Source organism: Ornithodoros turicata, chromosome 7 (assembly GCF_037126465.1).
Source record: "Ornithodoros turicata isolate Travis chromosome 7, ASM3712646v1, whole genome shotgun sequence".
In the NCBI taxonomy this organism is placed as follows: domain Eukaryota; kingdom Metazoa; phylum Arthropoda; class Arachnida; order Ixodida; family Argasidae; genus Ornithodoros; species Ornithodoros turicata.
The window spans coordinates 39,504,123-39,516,989 of NC_088207.1; the positions used below are offsets into that span (position 1 = coordinate 39,504,123).

General features: G+C 47.6%; 2 protein-coding genes across 5 annotated transcripts; both read left to right on the plus strand.

Annotated features, from left to right (window-relative positions):
• Window positions 1-741: 741 nt before the first annotated feature.
• On the plus strand, window positions 742-5,109 carry LOC135401077 (sequestosome-1-like). 4 transcript variants are annotated; one of them, XM_064633230.1, is made up of 8 exons: window positions 832-849; window positions 917-965; window positions 1,290-1,461; window positions 1,721-2,025; window positions 2,576-2,846; window positions 2,977-3,281; window positions 4,369-4,462; window positions 4,605-5,109. In XM_064633230.1, the coding sequence occupies exons 3-8, from the start codon at window positions 1,302-1,304 to the stop codon at window positions 4,748-4,750; spliced, it is 1,281 nt and encodes a 426-aa protein (XP_064489300.1). In that variant the 5' UTR covers window positions 832-849; window positions 917-965; window positions 1,290-1,301; the 3' UTR covers window positions 4,751-5,109. The 4 variants fall into 4 exon arrangements, with proteins under 4 accessions (XP_064489299.1, XP_064489300.1, XP_064489297.1 ...); XM_064633229.1 differs by lacking the exon at window positions 917-965 and having other exon boundaries at window positions 742-849; XM_064633227.1 differs by lacking the exons at window positions 832-849; window positions 917-965 and adding an exon at window positions 985-1,048.
• Window positions 5,110-10,644: 5,535 nt separating this feature from the next.
• Window positions 10,645-12,410, plus strand: LOC135399865 (FK506-binding protein 5-like). Its single transcript, XM_064631600.1, has 2 exons — window positions 10,645-11,005; window positions 11,507-12,410. The coding sequence occupies exons 1-2, from the start codon at window positions 10,645-10,647 to the stop codon at window positions 12,121-12,123; spliced, it is 978 nt and encodes a 325-aa protein (XP_064487670.1). The 3' UTR covers window positions 12,124-12,410.
• The last annotated feature ends 457 nt before the right edge of the window (window positions 12,411-12,867 follow it).

Below are 12,867 nucleotides of genomic sequence, written 5' to 3' on the forward strand. Positions count from 1 at the left end.
TACATGTTCTAGATTACCGCAGTGACAGCGTCTGGGAGAGTCAATTAACTTTTCTCAAAGCGGCATGCCACTGAGCTGCAAAAGCCACATCAAGTCGCGCATTCGATAAATTAATGCAGTATCTTGATCAGGCGTGTTTCGTGGCATGCGGAAAGCGAACGTTGGATTGACTCCTCTCAGTATAGATGGCACAAAAAATAAGATTCACGACAGTCAGATGTTGAACATGAGAGAACTGATGTTCTGAGGCTGGAACAACATGGAAGGGACAAACACATACAAGGCCTCAAGTTGCCTAAGAAATTAACGATGAAAGATGAAAAAACGCAGCAGCTTAGGTTGCTGCTGAGGCTAGCGGAGTTAAAACTCAGCTGGAACGCGGAGGAGCTCGCGCATATTCTTATGGGGGCTTCGAATAAAGAGATTTCAAAAGAGGTTGTGGTCGGCCCCGGCAGAAGGTAGATGTGCGATAGCCAGTCGCAAAAACATAAAAATTATAAACGATAACGTCAATAACGTTCATTCTGCTTTCTGTTGAAATCGCAAGCAACTGCTCCCCCCCCCCCCTCTTATTTTTCGCTCATCCTTGCATCATCAGTGCATCACGGGTGAAACAGTTGTCACAGAACACACCAGAAAAACCTAGCTAACTACCAGCAGATTTCAATGGAAGTTGCAAGACTGCGTGACTCACACATCCCCTCTCAACGCAACCGGTATCAAAACTCACCATTCGTGGTCGAGATTGGACAAGATATCTGTCACGTGACATCACCCAGCCAATGTTTACAAACATATGGCGGCTGCCCCGTCAGAGTGAGAGCGCGATTTTGGTGGACGAGTCATCAGGTAAGTTAATGAGTTATACCTCTCTCATGCACTTCAAAGAGACTATATAAGCAAAGTTTTACTGCAGAAGTGTACGGCATATCCTTGTCTCTGGCGAATATACAAGGTGATAAAAGGTGAGAAGAAGTGCGTCTTTAGGTTGAAAGTCCACCGTATGATATCTTCCCTGATTGCGGGGATACTTCGCATTGTGCCTTATGTGAGGATTTCGTACACGATGAATAACCGTTGCAGAATGAATCCGTAGATGAATGTGACGCCGTTTTTGATCAAACAGCTCTGCTTATGTGGCTGTGTGTGCACCCGTGAAGAGCTCGTGTTGTGCGCGTGGAAAATTGCATGCCAGGTTTTGGTTATCAGTTATGCGGGAGGATATCGTATCTGTTATGCAAGACTTCTTTCTGTTAGAATATTGTGCTCATATGGTTTGTTGGTTGCAGAACACAAGCAGTATGACGACTATCAAAGCTTATCTGTCGGAGGGGTCCAACCCGGAAACCAGGCGATTCGTGGTCACCTTTCCACGTTTGAACCCATTCGGGGCACTGGAGCAGAAAATACGACAAGTTTTTCCTTCCCTTTCGGACGCACACTTTAAGTTGTCGTGGAAAGGTAAGAGAAGATGTCGTTGAAACAAGATCTTTTGTATGCGACTACGTGTAGGCAATTGAGTTGCGATGTACATACAATAGAGGACATAGAGTAAATAGAGCGCTTGTAAAAGAAGAGAGTGTGCCAGAAGCCAACGTTCCCTGAGACAGATTATCAGTCGCCCTGCATTCGTCTACTCTGCGGGGAGCTGAAAAACTGAACCTGTGCACTTTTAAAAACTGGTCGGTGCCAATATCATCATCTCCATCATTTGTTTCAGATAACGATGGTGACACAATTGTCATGTCGAGCGACCCTGAGTTGTCTGAGGCCCTGGCAAACATGCAGAACAACATCCTTAAAGTGCATATAATGTTGACATCACCAGAGAAGCAGGAGCAGCCACAGACCAACAGTAACCCTAGACACGTTCATCCTGGCATCACATGTGACATGTGTGAGTCTGAGGTCCGTGGGGCGCGGTACAAATGCTTGCAGTGTGAAGATTACGATATGTGCGAGACGTGCTACGGAAAGAAAACCCACGAGCAACACGACATGCTCAAGCTGGTGAACCCAAGCAGCGTGAGTAATACGCACCTACACATAACGTACCTACACATAAGCCATAACCTTATTGCAAAGGGGAGTTTTCAGCGGTGCTTGAATTGTTCACAAACAACCTGTGTGTGTGCACTTCCTCAAGTGTGCATTTTGGCAGATATTTGTATGTAAGCGACTTTTAAGTGCAGATTAGTGAGACGCTGCACACACCAAACTTTACAAAAGTTTACAATATCCCAGGTATTTTACAGCTTGGTTCTAAACGTGCCACTTTTAGCATCACATTCTTAGGGTGCTGCTGTTTTTCTGGATTCTCTTATACAGGACGCACGTGCAGTGTTAGCTACAGCGAAGTGGCCCTGAAATAACTGATTATGTTGACAAACGTTACCTAGAAGGGGATCTCCTAAAGCGAGACAAAGGATACGGCGGAGGCCACTGTTTTGTGGGTTCTCTGTGAGCGCGCATTATATATGTTATCGACATACGTGGAGGTGTCAGGCACACATTTCTTCATTCAAGGATGACAAATTTTCTTCCCGTCTCAGAAGTCTTTGTTTTTACGTTACAGAGACCCATCTGGGCGTTCCCAGGCTCGCGACGCCTTTGGAAGCACTGTGTCCGCAACCAGGGAGGCAAGAACCACCACCATGGTTGGGGTCACCGCAAGTGCCCAGCCAGAGGCCCCGAAGGGACGAGTGCGGAGAATGCCGGACATCCCCCTCAAACAGGTGGAAACTGTAATGCGCCTCCAGCGGACGGTTTCACAGCAGCAAGGGCTCAGTACCACGAGCTTCTCAATGGTATAGGGGACACGATCGCTAACCTCCTAGATCCACTCGGTAAGCACTAGACATGCATATATGCTATTTAACAAATGGGCGGGTTGGTACATACTCTGTGCTGGTGTGGCGACGATTTTCGAGGACGAAAACTAACCCCGTAACCCTGTGTTTCGTGCACAACATGCAGGTATCAACGTAGCATACCACGTGGACACAGCAACTCGAACCCAAACGGCTGCGGAAGCGAAGACCCAAACTGAAGAGACATGCCCAGCTTCTACGGATAAGAAGGATGTTGCTGGTGGTGCTAGTACCCAGACAGAAGCTACATGTCCACATTCTTCAGAAAAGAGGGGCCCTGCCACTGAGCCCATGGACACCACTTCGTCTCCTGCAGCTGTTCCTGCAGCTGGCATACCAGAAGCAAGTGCAGTGCCAATGGCATCAGCACCCAAGGGAACTCCCACGACACACTTGTACCCGGAGATGGAGGTATTGTGCACCACCTAAAACTGTGTTTGTTTATTTAGTGTTATGAGCTGCACATGCAAGCTGGCCTAAGGTGGAACTTTGCTCATTTTGCAGTGTCACGCAAATGGTTCGATTCATTTAAAAGTTGTCAGTGTGAACAACTTTCAGACACACTCGTTTCAGAACAGAATAACTGTATGGATTATTGAGCGATTTGCAAAATCAAAGTGAAACAAAAAGTCACTGTGCCCATACTTTATCATAGTCTTTGCACATTGTGACCCCTGTTGTTGTTGTACCGTTGAAGAGCGAATCATTATCACTTTAACTGGATGTTCCATTTTGGGTATTTGAGAGTGAGCAACACATCATATTCATGTTAGTAAAAGCCCCAGAAATTAAGGGCTATGAAAACAGACGCAGACAAAGTCACGTAATGTATTTTAATGGGTGCTGCACAGGAATGTCTCTGTCCTGCTGCTGTCATTGATATAACTCAAATAGGACACCTAGCGTGGCATGTCAAGTTTATTTGGTTTAAATGTAGTGCTTTTTAAAAAGCGAGAAAACCCCAGTGCAGGGACCACACTAAGAGGCGGCACAGACAAGGCTCCTGACTGTTGAACAAGGTTTATTTCAAAAACTGCGATCAGCCCATGCCAAGCCCTTCTCCTTATTATGTTAGCTCCTCCCTATATTACCAGGCTCCTACCAAGCCTTCTTCTGGGATTGGTTGCCACCGTTCCTTCCTTTTTTGTTTCCTTTCCTGTTTGACGATAATTGGTCCCATCTCTCCGATAAGTACCCCGGGTGTTCTTTATCGTTTGCTACGTTCCTTTCGAAGGCGCCTGCAAAAGGGTTTTATCGTTTCTAAATGAGTCGCCAAACAGCCCAATTCTTAACTTCATTCAACTTGTCGAGCTAACTTTTGCATATATAAATTTGTGTGACATTCTGCAGATAAGTAAATGACACAGACGCATTTTGCATAGAACAAAGAATGCTAGGATCATGAGCATAGCCCCACCTGAGTGCTTTGCTGCACCACGTTGGTGCACATACATCAGTGCCCAATCTATGCAAACCTAACGGAATTGCATGTTTTCAGGATCATATCGATACATGTGGATGGACTGTCCTGAACCAAGAGGAAAGATCAGACAAAGCTTCTGCATCACCTGCTAGTCTGGAGAATGCTGCAGGTACGCTTACACATGCTGTAACAGCTTATGTGGCTACGTGTTGCATGCATGTACAGTTTGCAGCATAAGTATGCAAAATGTGGGACAACACATGCATCATCTGCTAGACGTTGATGTTATTGCCATTATTGTCTTCCTCCAGGTCCAAGAACAAGAATTGATGAAGCACTTTCCCAGATGATGAGCATGGGTTTCACAAATGAAGGTGGCTGGCTCGGAAAACTTCTAGCGGTCAAGCAAGGCGACATTGAAGCTGTCCTTGAGTCTCTCAACCCATCAAGGCATTAAGAGCTTTCGCTGAACTGAAAATTATATCTCGTTTGATTTCATTTCATATAGCTCCAGTCAAAGCAAGATTAATGTGCACATAATAATTTTGCCACTATATTTGGCGCACCGCATTCTGCATTACGAAATGCTGGGAGTATTTCCTCAGATATACATTGGGGTAGTTTTTATGAAGCAGTGCATTCCATGGAATGATATGCAGCTTGCTTGGGTTTCTGTTAGTGCACTATATGCTCACTCTATATGTGTTCTATGATACGTTTTCTATGTCTCTGCAGGTAGCAAAGTTATCATGATATATGAATATGTATTGCAACACTGGCACGTGTACCCACCAAATAAAGTTCATTAGGTCTGTATGACTTTGTACTTCATAGGATGTGAATGGTTTTGATACACACCGTGCTTATGGCACACCTTTGTGAAATCTGGCCATGTGCTACTTCCAAACATTACTACTTGTGGCGAAACGTTTCCAGTCCCATGATGGTTCTATAAATCAAAGAGCCAAGGCAGGTTAAACTCTTGGCCTGTGCCTTTCACCACATTTGTAAAAGCATGCATCAAAAACTGATGGTGGTGCCTGCTTTCCATCTGAACACTTTCTTCAAGTATCTCCTACAGTGTGTGACCAAGAGCAAGAGGAGACATGACATTATGTGCTGACGAAACGTGTGACACGAGCAGGTCTTTATGAATAGTGAATCTTGAAAGCTGGTGCTGAACAAATTGAATGCAGAATACCAGAGAAATGGCCGAGTGGATACAGGTGTGGCAGCCGTGGACGACGATGAAGACGTGCCTCTGGTGGCGCACGCCACTGCGCCTGCCAGCAACAGCAAGTTCTCATTGGTAGAAGAAGAAGAAGTTCTAGTTGGCAATCGCCCTTTGTGGCTAGCGGCCACTGTCCTGAAGTTCTAGTACCTCAACTGCTACTTGCGCGTGCCTTCCTCCCATTTATCTAGGATGTCGTGCTCTAGCCGACTGACTCGCGGCTAGCCCACTACCACACGCACTGCAACACCATCACCTGCCTTGGCCAATCGCCTTTTGCTAGCATCCACTGCCCTCCTGGCTGAAGAAGTTCTACCGGCACCGTCCTAGTGTGAGGCCACGTCCATCAGCCCGCTGGGACATTCCATCATCGCCGGTCAGGACTCATGTAGAGGAACACCACCTCCTCTACACTTGGTGACCCGAACAACGAACACTATATGTTCGGCGTAATTCGGCCATTCACCATCCTAAATTTTTCGGCAAACAGCAGCGAACCACCTTCTGGCAGGCAAGTCGCACCGGGCCCCAGCTCCACCGGGGACCCGCAGGGTTGATCACAGCAAGTTCACTTTCCGGCCTCCACTTGCTTCATGATGGTCCTCCCCGGGATTTCTCTGGCGACAACCAGCAGTCACGCTCTTGTACCGGTCGCGGTACTGTCGCCCACTCCGCAACAATCACTCAACTCACTCACTCAGCAACGATCACTCAACGCAATCGGCAGCCACTCAACACGATCAGCAACCACTCAGCACTCACACCTCATCTCTGGAACCCGCCCGAATCGCAGCGCTCTTGTTCCCGCTATCCCGCTGCTGCTGCATCAACAGCCGCAATCACAAGCCGTCTGTTGAGTCGTCCTCATTCTCCTCTCCATGGTATCGACGCGGACCTCAACCGCATGCACCGCTCCGCGTCTGAGGGGAGGGGGGTGATGTGGCGGCCTGTGGACGACGATGAAGACGTGCCTCTGCTGGCGCGCGCCACTGCGCCTGCCAGCCAGTTCTACCGGCACCGCCCTAGCGTGAGGCCACGTCCATCTGCCCGCTGGGACATTCCATCACCGCCGGTCAGGACTCATGTAGAGGAACACCACCTCTTCTACACAGGCATCCGCTGGGTGGTGGTAGCAAAGGTTCTGTTGAAGGCTAGGGACCCAAGACAACGTCGGCAAAATGGCGGGTCATCGTACGCTTCCGACCTAAAAGTTGTTGGGCTGTGCCTGCAAAAAAACAAAACAAAGTTGGACCAAGCTATGGGATTGACATTGGTCTTACTCGGCCCGACTTAGTACTGCCAAGCTTGGGTCAATATACCAAACCGACCTAGATTTCCACGGATATTAGGCAAATTTATTTCGCATTAATTTATTTATTATTTTGTTTATGATTTATTTCGCATTATTAATTTGCATTACGAGTGGGATTATGTGCTATACCACGGTCGCTATACGGAGTAAAATGACCACGGGAACCCATTTCCGCAGAGAAAACGTTAGGTTGCCTTGGGAAATTTCGGAGTTCAATTCAAGAAATTAACTTTCCGTCAACTGAAATAAAATAAAAATGTTACAAATATGTGGCAAAAGTTATTGGCAGAATGAAATCCCTTGACCGCATGTCTCTCTGGGGCCTACGTTTTTTACTACGAATTTCTATCATGGTTGGTGGACCACCCTGTGTACTATGGTCCCATAGCAGTACCGTACACTGCTGCTTCAGATGCCCTCTGCACACAATTTCTTTCAATTATCTCACTGTTCTTTTACTACTATATGCAGGGGCGCCGTCAAGGGGGGGAAGTTGCCCCCCCCCCCCCCTGGCTCCAGGCTCCCTGGCCCATCTAACATGGTCGTTTGAACACAATCACGTTTCCTTTCTTTTCTTTTTTTACGTGGTTTTTACGTGGTTAGCTTGGTGCGGTGCGTAACGAACCTTCTGTTCCCCGTTACATAAATGACTGGCTTTTCATGTGAGCAGTTACAGGTGAGTGGCATGGCCTGCTGGACATTATGCTGACTGAGGATATTTATCTTCTATTATGTAATCGTTGACGAAAAGGGCAGCAGGAGTGGTGACAGCAAACGTAGTATGAAACAAAAATTCAGGAGCGAGCCTTGGCACGGACAAGGGATTGCGTTGCCGAGAAACAGCAAAACGTAAAAATTCCGAAGCATAGGGTTACTGACCCAAAACAATATAGTTGCGGGAGCATTCGACACCCAGAGCTAGAGGAATATCCCATACCTTGAGCACCAGCCCGAACACCTCCGCTCCCGCCCTGCACTCGCGGCACCCATACACCCCACCTGCCCCCGGCCACCTCCGCCTATCTCGGCCGCCCGGCATTGGTTTGAAATCAGCCTCTTTCTTTCCGCAATTTTTTTGAACCTCTGCCACCACACATATCGTTTTCTATTGCTTCTGTTTGTTTCGGCGTAGTTCCCATAACGAACAACGAGCGCGACTTTTTAAAAACCAGAACAGAGAAACATAAAAGCAGCCTAAGTTGCAACAGCTCAGTGGCGTTCCTGCCTAAGAAGGAACAGATATTATGTATTAGTCGTCTGTCGAACTACCGCAAATTCGAGAGCGCTGCTCGCCTCTGAATCAAAATGAAGGATGCAGTGTCTATTAAGTTCGACTGCGCACACAAACAGCACTGAGGTGAGGAACTGCTTGCCCATCAACATAAGATCTGTATTCCTTACTGTTTTCTCTTTGAGACATTCAGTAGGTATATCGAAAATTTGCGCAGTGCTACAAATCACGCGCTTATCTTTCTTTCCCAAGAAATGTTCCACGGAACATCCCGTCAGGAACCTGATTGGGACAATCCTTAAAACAGCCGAGACGAGACTTCCCGCGGATATACATTGAGTGTTGTTGGAGCTTGCTGTGCTGTCTGAGGTCTTTCCCTGGGGTTTCCGGTAGACTTTCCGAAGGAATGTCGGCACAGTTCTCCCTGATATGTCGGCCGAGGACGCATACTGAACCCCTGTCTCCCACTCCTTTCTGCTGTCCGCTTTCCTGAATATAGTCCAATTGCCGGGAGTAGACATCTTTACTAGTTTGAACCGCACCGGCTTTCAACAAACATAACAAAATACAGTTAACGTTTCGGGTCCCATTCGGGTCCCATCATCAGAATGACGCTGTCCTGGTCGTCACCGGGTATTTACGTAGAAGAGGAGCGTAGCATTCTGGGAGGGGGCCTGGTTGTCGATTGATAGCTTCTTTTGTTTTCTTTATGTGCCATGACTCCAGCTGTCTCCTCACCCCCCATTTGTTCTTTTTCGCCAGAATGCATGGGTTGTCAAGGTCTAACACGTGTCCTGTTTTGCGCGCGTGTTCACACAGTTCTGTTGGGTTTGTTGCTGATTTCTCGATATCTTTCTTGTGTTCCTTCATTCTTGTTCGTGTCTTCCTTCCTGTTTCTCCGATGTACACGGCAGGGCAATCTTGGCAAGATACCTTGTATACAACGCCTCGTTCTTCTTCCGGTGGTGTTCTGTCCTTGGGGTGGCTTAGTACGTTCCTCAGTGTTGTCGTGGGCTTAAATACAGTTTTAATGTTCACCTGGGAGAGCACCCGTCTAATTGGTTCTGACACACCCTTCAGGTAGGGGATGGTAACGTACATGGGTCTTTCTTGACTACTTTCCGCCTGTTCCGGGCGTGTATTCATCATTCGGTGGTATGTATTACAGATAAATTGCTCGGGGTATGCCCTTCTTCGTAGATCCGCTTTGGCCTTTGTTATTTCTTCATGTCTTGTCTGATGATCTGAAGGGATCTTCATGGCACGTGAAAGCAGGGAACGAACAACCGATCGCTTGTGTTCAAGAGGGTGCCCCGAACCATAATGCAAGACCTGACCTGTGTCGCACGGTTTTCTGTAAACCGAGGTCTTCAAGTTTCCGCACGGGTCTCTTTGCACGAGGACATCCAAAAAGGCGAAAAAGAACAAATGGGGGGTGAGGAGACAGCTGGAGTCATGGCACATAAAGAAAACAAAAGAAGCTATCAATCGACAACCAGGCCCCCTCCCAGAATGCTACGCTCCTCTTCTACGTAAATACCCGGTGACGACCAGGACAGCGTCATTCTGATGATGGGACCCGAATGGGACCCGAAACGTTAACTGTATTTTGTTATGTTTGTTGAAAGCCGGTGCGGTTCAAACTAGTAAAGATGTCCGCTTTCCATCTGTCAACGTCTGTACGCCGCTTATAGCCGCTTATACAGTTGCTTTGCGGCGCTAACCCAGAATTAAAAAAAAAAAGTTTATTTGTTATAGACACCGAAAAACTGCACCAGGCAACTGTGGGTCATAACATGGCAGTTTTGAGTCATTCATTTGACGGCTATTCGCAATAAGCTTGGGTCACCTGATAGAACCGGCGCTACTTGCAGGTGGGTCTCTCCTCTCAACGTGATTGAGTGACGTCAGCACCGCTCCAATTCAGCTAGGATAATAGTTCGTGCGCGAGAACACGTGTTCAGAAAAGAAACAAACCGAAGAATTTGCATCGAAATATTGACACAATTCTACATGAAATGTTCACAAATACCAGTATAATACCTATAGCAGGAATTTTCCAGTACCCTCCCCCCGCACCTCCCTAATGCCCCCCCCCCCATACCGGCCAAAAACGCCATAATAGCAGTAGATATGAGCGTCCCCCCCCCCCCCCCCCCCGAGATTAATATCATCGGAACATCCCCGATACATAGGCATCCGGGTTGTCTGAGTTTATTCTGGGGCGTATTCGGACAGTGTTTATTATTTCCCGAGAAATTTCCTGGTTTTCGAGGTTTTCTGCCGGACGTGGTAGACTCACCTGCGGTTGTCGAGCGATCACGACCGAGACATTTACTTCTGCTCAGTTGCCGAAGGAAAACAGGAGTTGTCTAGTCGCAATCTCTGCGGTGCAAAAGCAATGCCCCCATATAGGTAGCTATAAGTCGCAGCACCTGAAAGGGTAATACCGCGAGAGAACTGCGGGAGTGAGCGAGAAAGCGCGATACTCCGCCTTAAACTGCCTTAGGGCAGTTACGTTGCGCCTCAAAACTGGCCGCCTTGGATCCCCTGCCATTCGGCAACGAGCGTACAAACATGCGGGCCTGTCTCTTCGTGCTTCTCGGACTCTTCGCCCTCTGTCCTGCTCCGCCCGTCCCAGAAGGGGCAGAGCGAACTGTGGCTGCTGGCGAAGAGAAGGCGCAGCCAGCTCTGGAGTTCAAGGAAGGTTCCAAAGAAGATGCCGATTCGGCATTCCAGACAATGTTGGACTCTGTGAGTGAAGACCGTTCCAAGGACGAAAGGGATTCCTCAGCGGCTGTGGAACAGCTGAGCGCTATCCTCGAATTTGCCAAGTACGACTCCAACAAGGATGGCTTCATTGACCTGGGAGAGTGGAGTAGCATCCACGGCGGAATAGAGAAGTTCAAGGCTCACTTTCACTCAGCTGATGTCGATGGTAAGTTTCTTGACAATGGAGTAGGACGTCATATTAATGGACGGATTTCATTCGTTGCGACCGCTGTTTTGTGTTTTTTTGTTTATCACTTCATTAAATAGATGAAGGATTACAACTAAGGACTCACAAATAATAATTTGATTGATGGGGTTGGTGTTGATAGAGAGATATAAATCGCGTGAACCTTCAAGAAAAACTTAACGAGACAATCAACTCTCGTGGGACAAGAGGAGTAGGTCCGCTTTCACATGAAAAAAAAAAAGTTCGCTTGCAATTGTAGTACCCTTCTTTGTGTGTATCGCAGACGCAACTATTACACGAACACAGGACAGTAAGTTCTAAAAAAAACTAGTCAGTCGTAGAAGCGGTATTTATAGAGTCCACGAGTGAAGGTGTGCATGTAACAGCGAAACGTGTTCTCAACGTCGTCGGCAGAACCCATACCGCTTTCCGAAATGTGGCCTTGGCACCTTACTCATGAACCTCTCGTTTTCCTACCAGGCGACAAACAGATCGCCGAATTAGAGTTCCAGGCTGCCCCATGGTACAACGAAGCCGATCCTGTCGTGCTTCCGGGAGAACTCGTTGGCCAAGGTGACGAGGCCGGCAAGCAATATGCAACCGCTGAAGGGGAAGTGCCACAGTTCACCGCCGACCAGCAAGTTCCCCAGGTCCTTCAGGATGTACCGGTCCCTTCGCAAAACGAGGGCCCTGCTGAACCCGAAGACGCACAGGAACCCGTTCCTGAGCTTCGCTACGCTTCGGAGGAAGCTGAGGACCCGGAGCAAGAGCCAATGATCCTGCTCACTAGCGCCGACAATCCTGAAGTTACTAGAGAAGCAGCGCAGGAGGATGCCGCGCATCCTGAAGAAGGCAAGGACACTAAGATTCAAGAAGCGTCCGAAGGTAAAGACGCTTCCGACACCAAGCAGACGAACAAGGTGGAGGTGAACCAGGTTCGTCAACCATCCGAAGCTCTTGCAGGAAATGTAGAAGGGCCACATCGTGCTTCAACTGAAGATGCAAAGCAAAGTGAAACTACAAATGAGAAGCAAAAAGCAGTCGAACCCGAAGGCAAGGTTGAAGAGCAAGAGAAGACCGACGCGCGTACATTTTAAACGGACTATCACTTCATATATCCCGCGGACACTGTGGAAGCACTTTATGTAAGGGTATTTATTTTATTTATGCGTCGCAAATGGCTGTGTTTTCTCCGTCCCTGTCGTCGAGACATTAAAAGACGGACGTGGCTCTTCATTGCGACACCGGGACCGAACCAACGATGGCGGGTGTCATCAACGTTGGTTTCATTCGGGCTTTTTGGGAGAACGTGATCGTGGTCGTTGACGAGTTAACGAAAGTTAACGAAAATACAATGAATAAAATTGTCCTTCTTAAAACGTCACATGTTTGTATACATTACGTGCTTGTGTACAGTGCGCCATATGAGGCTGGAGACACGACCTCCATTTTTTCATCTTTCGCGTGTGATCTCGCCACCCGAAATGTTTTGCCTATAAGATCGAAAGAATCAGAAGACATGGGATATTGAGTGAACCACGATATCAAAAGCGGCATTATACAGTAGATCGAAGCAGAAAGTTCAGACCAGGTACGCCCCGGTATTTCGAACTGTTCGAAATATCGGCGGCTTCCGACTTGGGCCTTCTGCTTGAATCAACGCTCACTGGATTGTTGGATTTTCTACTTTTCGAGAATATAAAGTAGAAACAGTTCGACATATTAGAGATGTAGTATAACGCGTGAAATTAACAAGCACATCTTTCCAACATTCCTCCAGAAGACTACGAACAAAGCGAACGCTCCCTCATGTAATGGTATTGTAACTCATGTGTTCCTCA

Bases quoted from the DNA above. Each gene is read 5' to 3' on its own strand.
- LOC135401077 (XM_064633227.1), top strand. From the start codon at position 1,004: ATGATATCTTCCCTGATTGCGGGGATACTTCGCATTGTGCCTTAT. The intron at 1,049-1,289 runs GTGAGGATTTCG...TGTTGGTTGCAG, and splicing joins TACTTCGCATTGTGCCTTAT to AACACAAGCAGTATGACGAC. The intron at 2,847-2,976 runs GTAAGCACTAGA...CACAACATGCAG, and splicing joins TAACCTCCTAGATCCACTCG to GTATCAACGTAGCATACCAC.
- LOC135399865 (XM_064631600.1), top strand. From the start codon at position 10,645: ATGCGGGCCTGTCTCTTCGTGCTTCTCGGACTCTTCGCCCTCTGTCCT. The intron at 11,006-11,506 runs GTAAGTTTCTTG...TTTTCCTACCAG, and splicing joins TCACTCAGCTGATGTCGATG to GCGACAAACAGATCGCCGAA.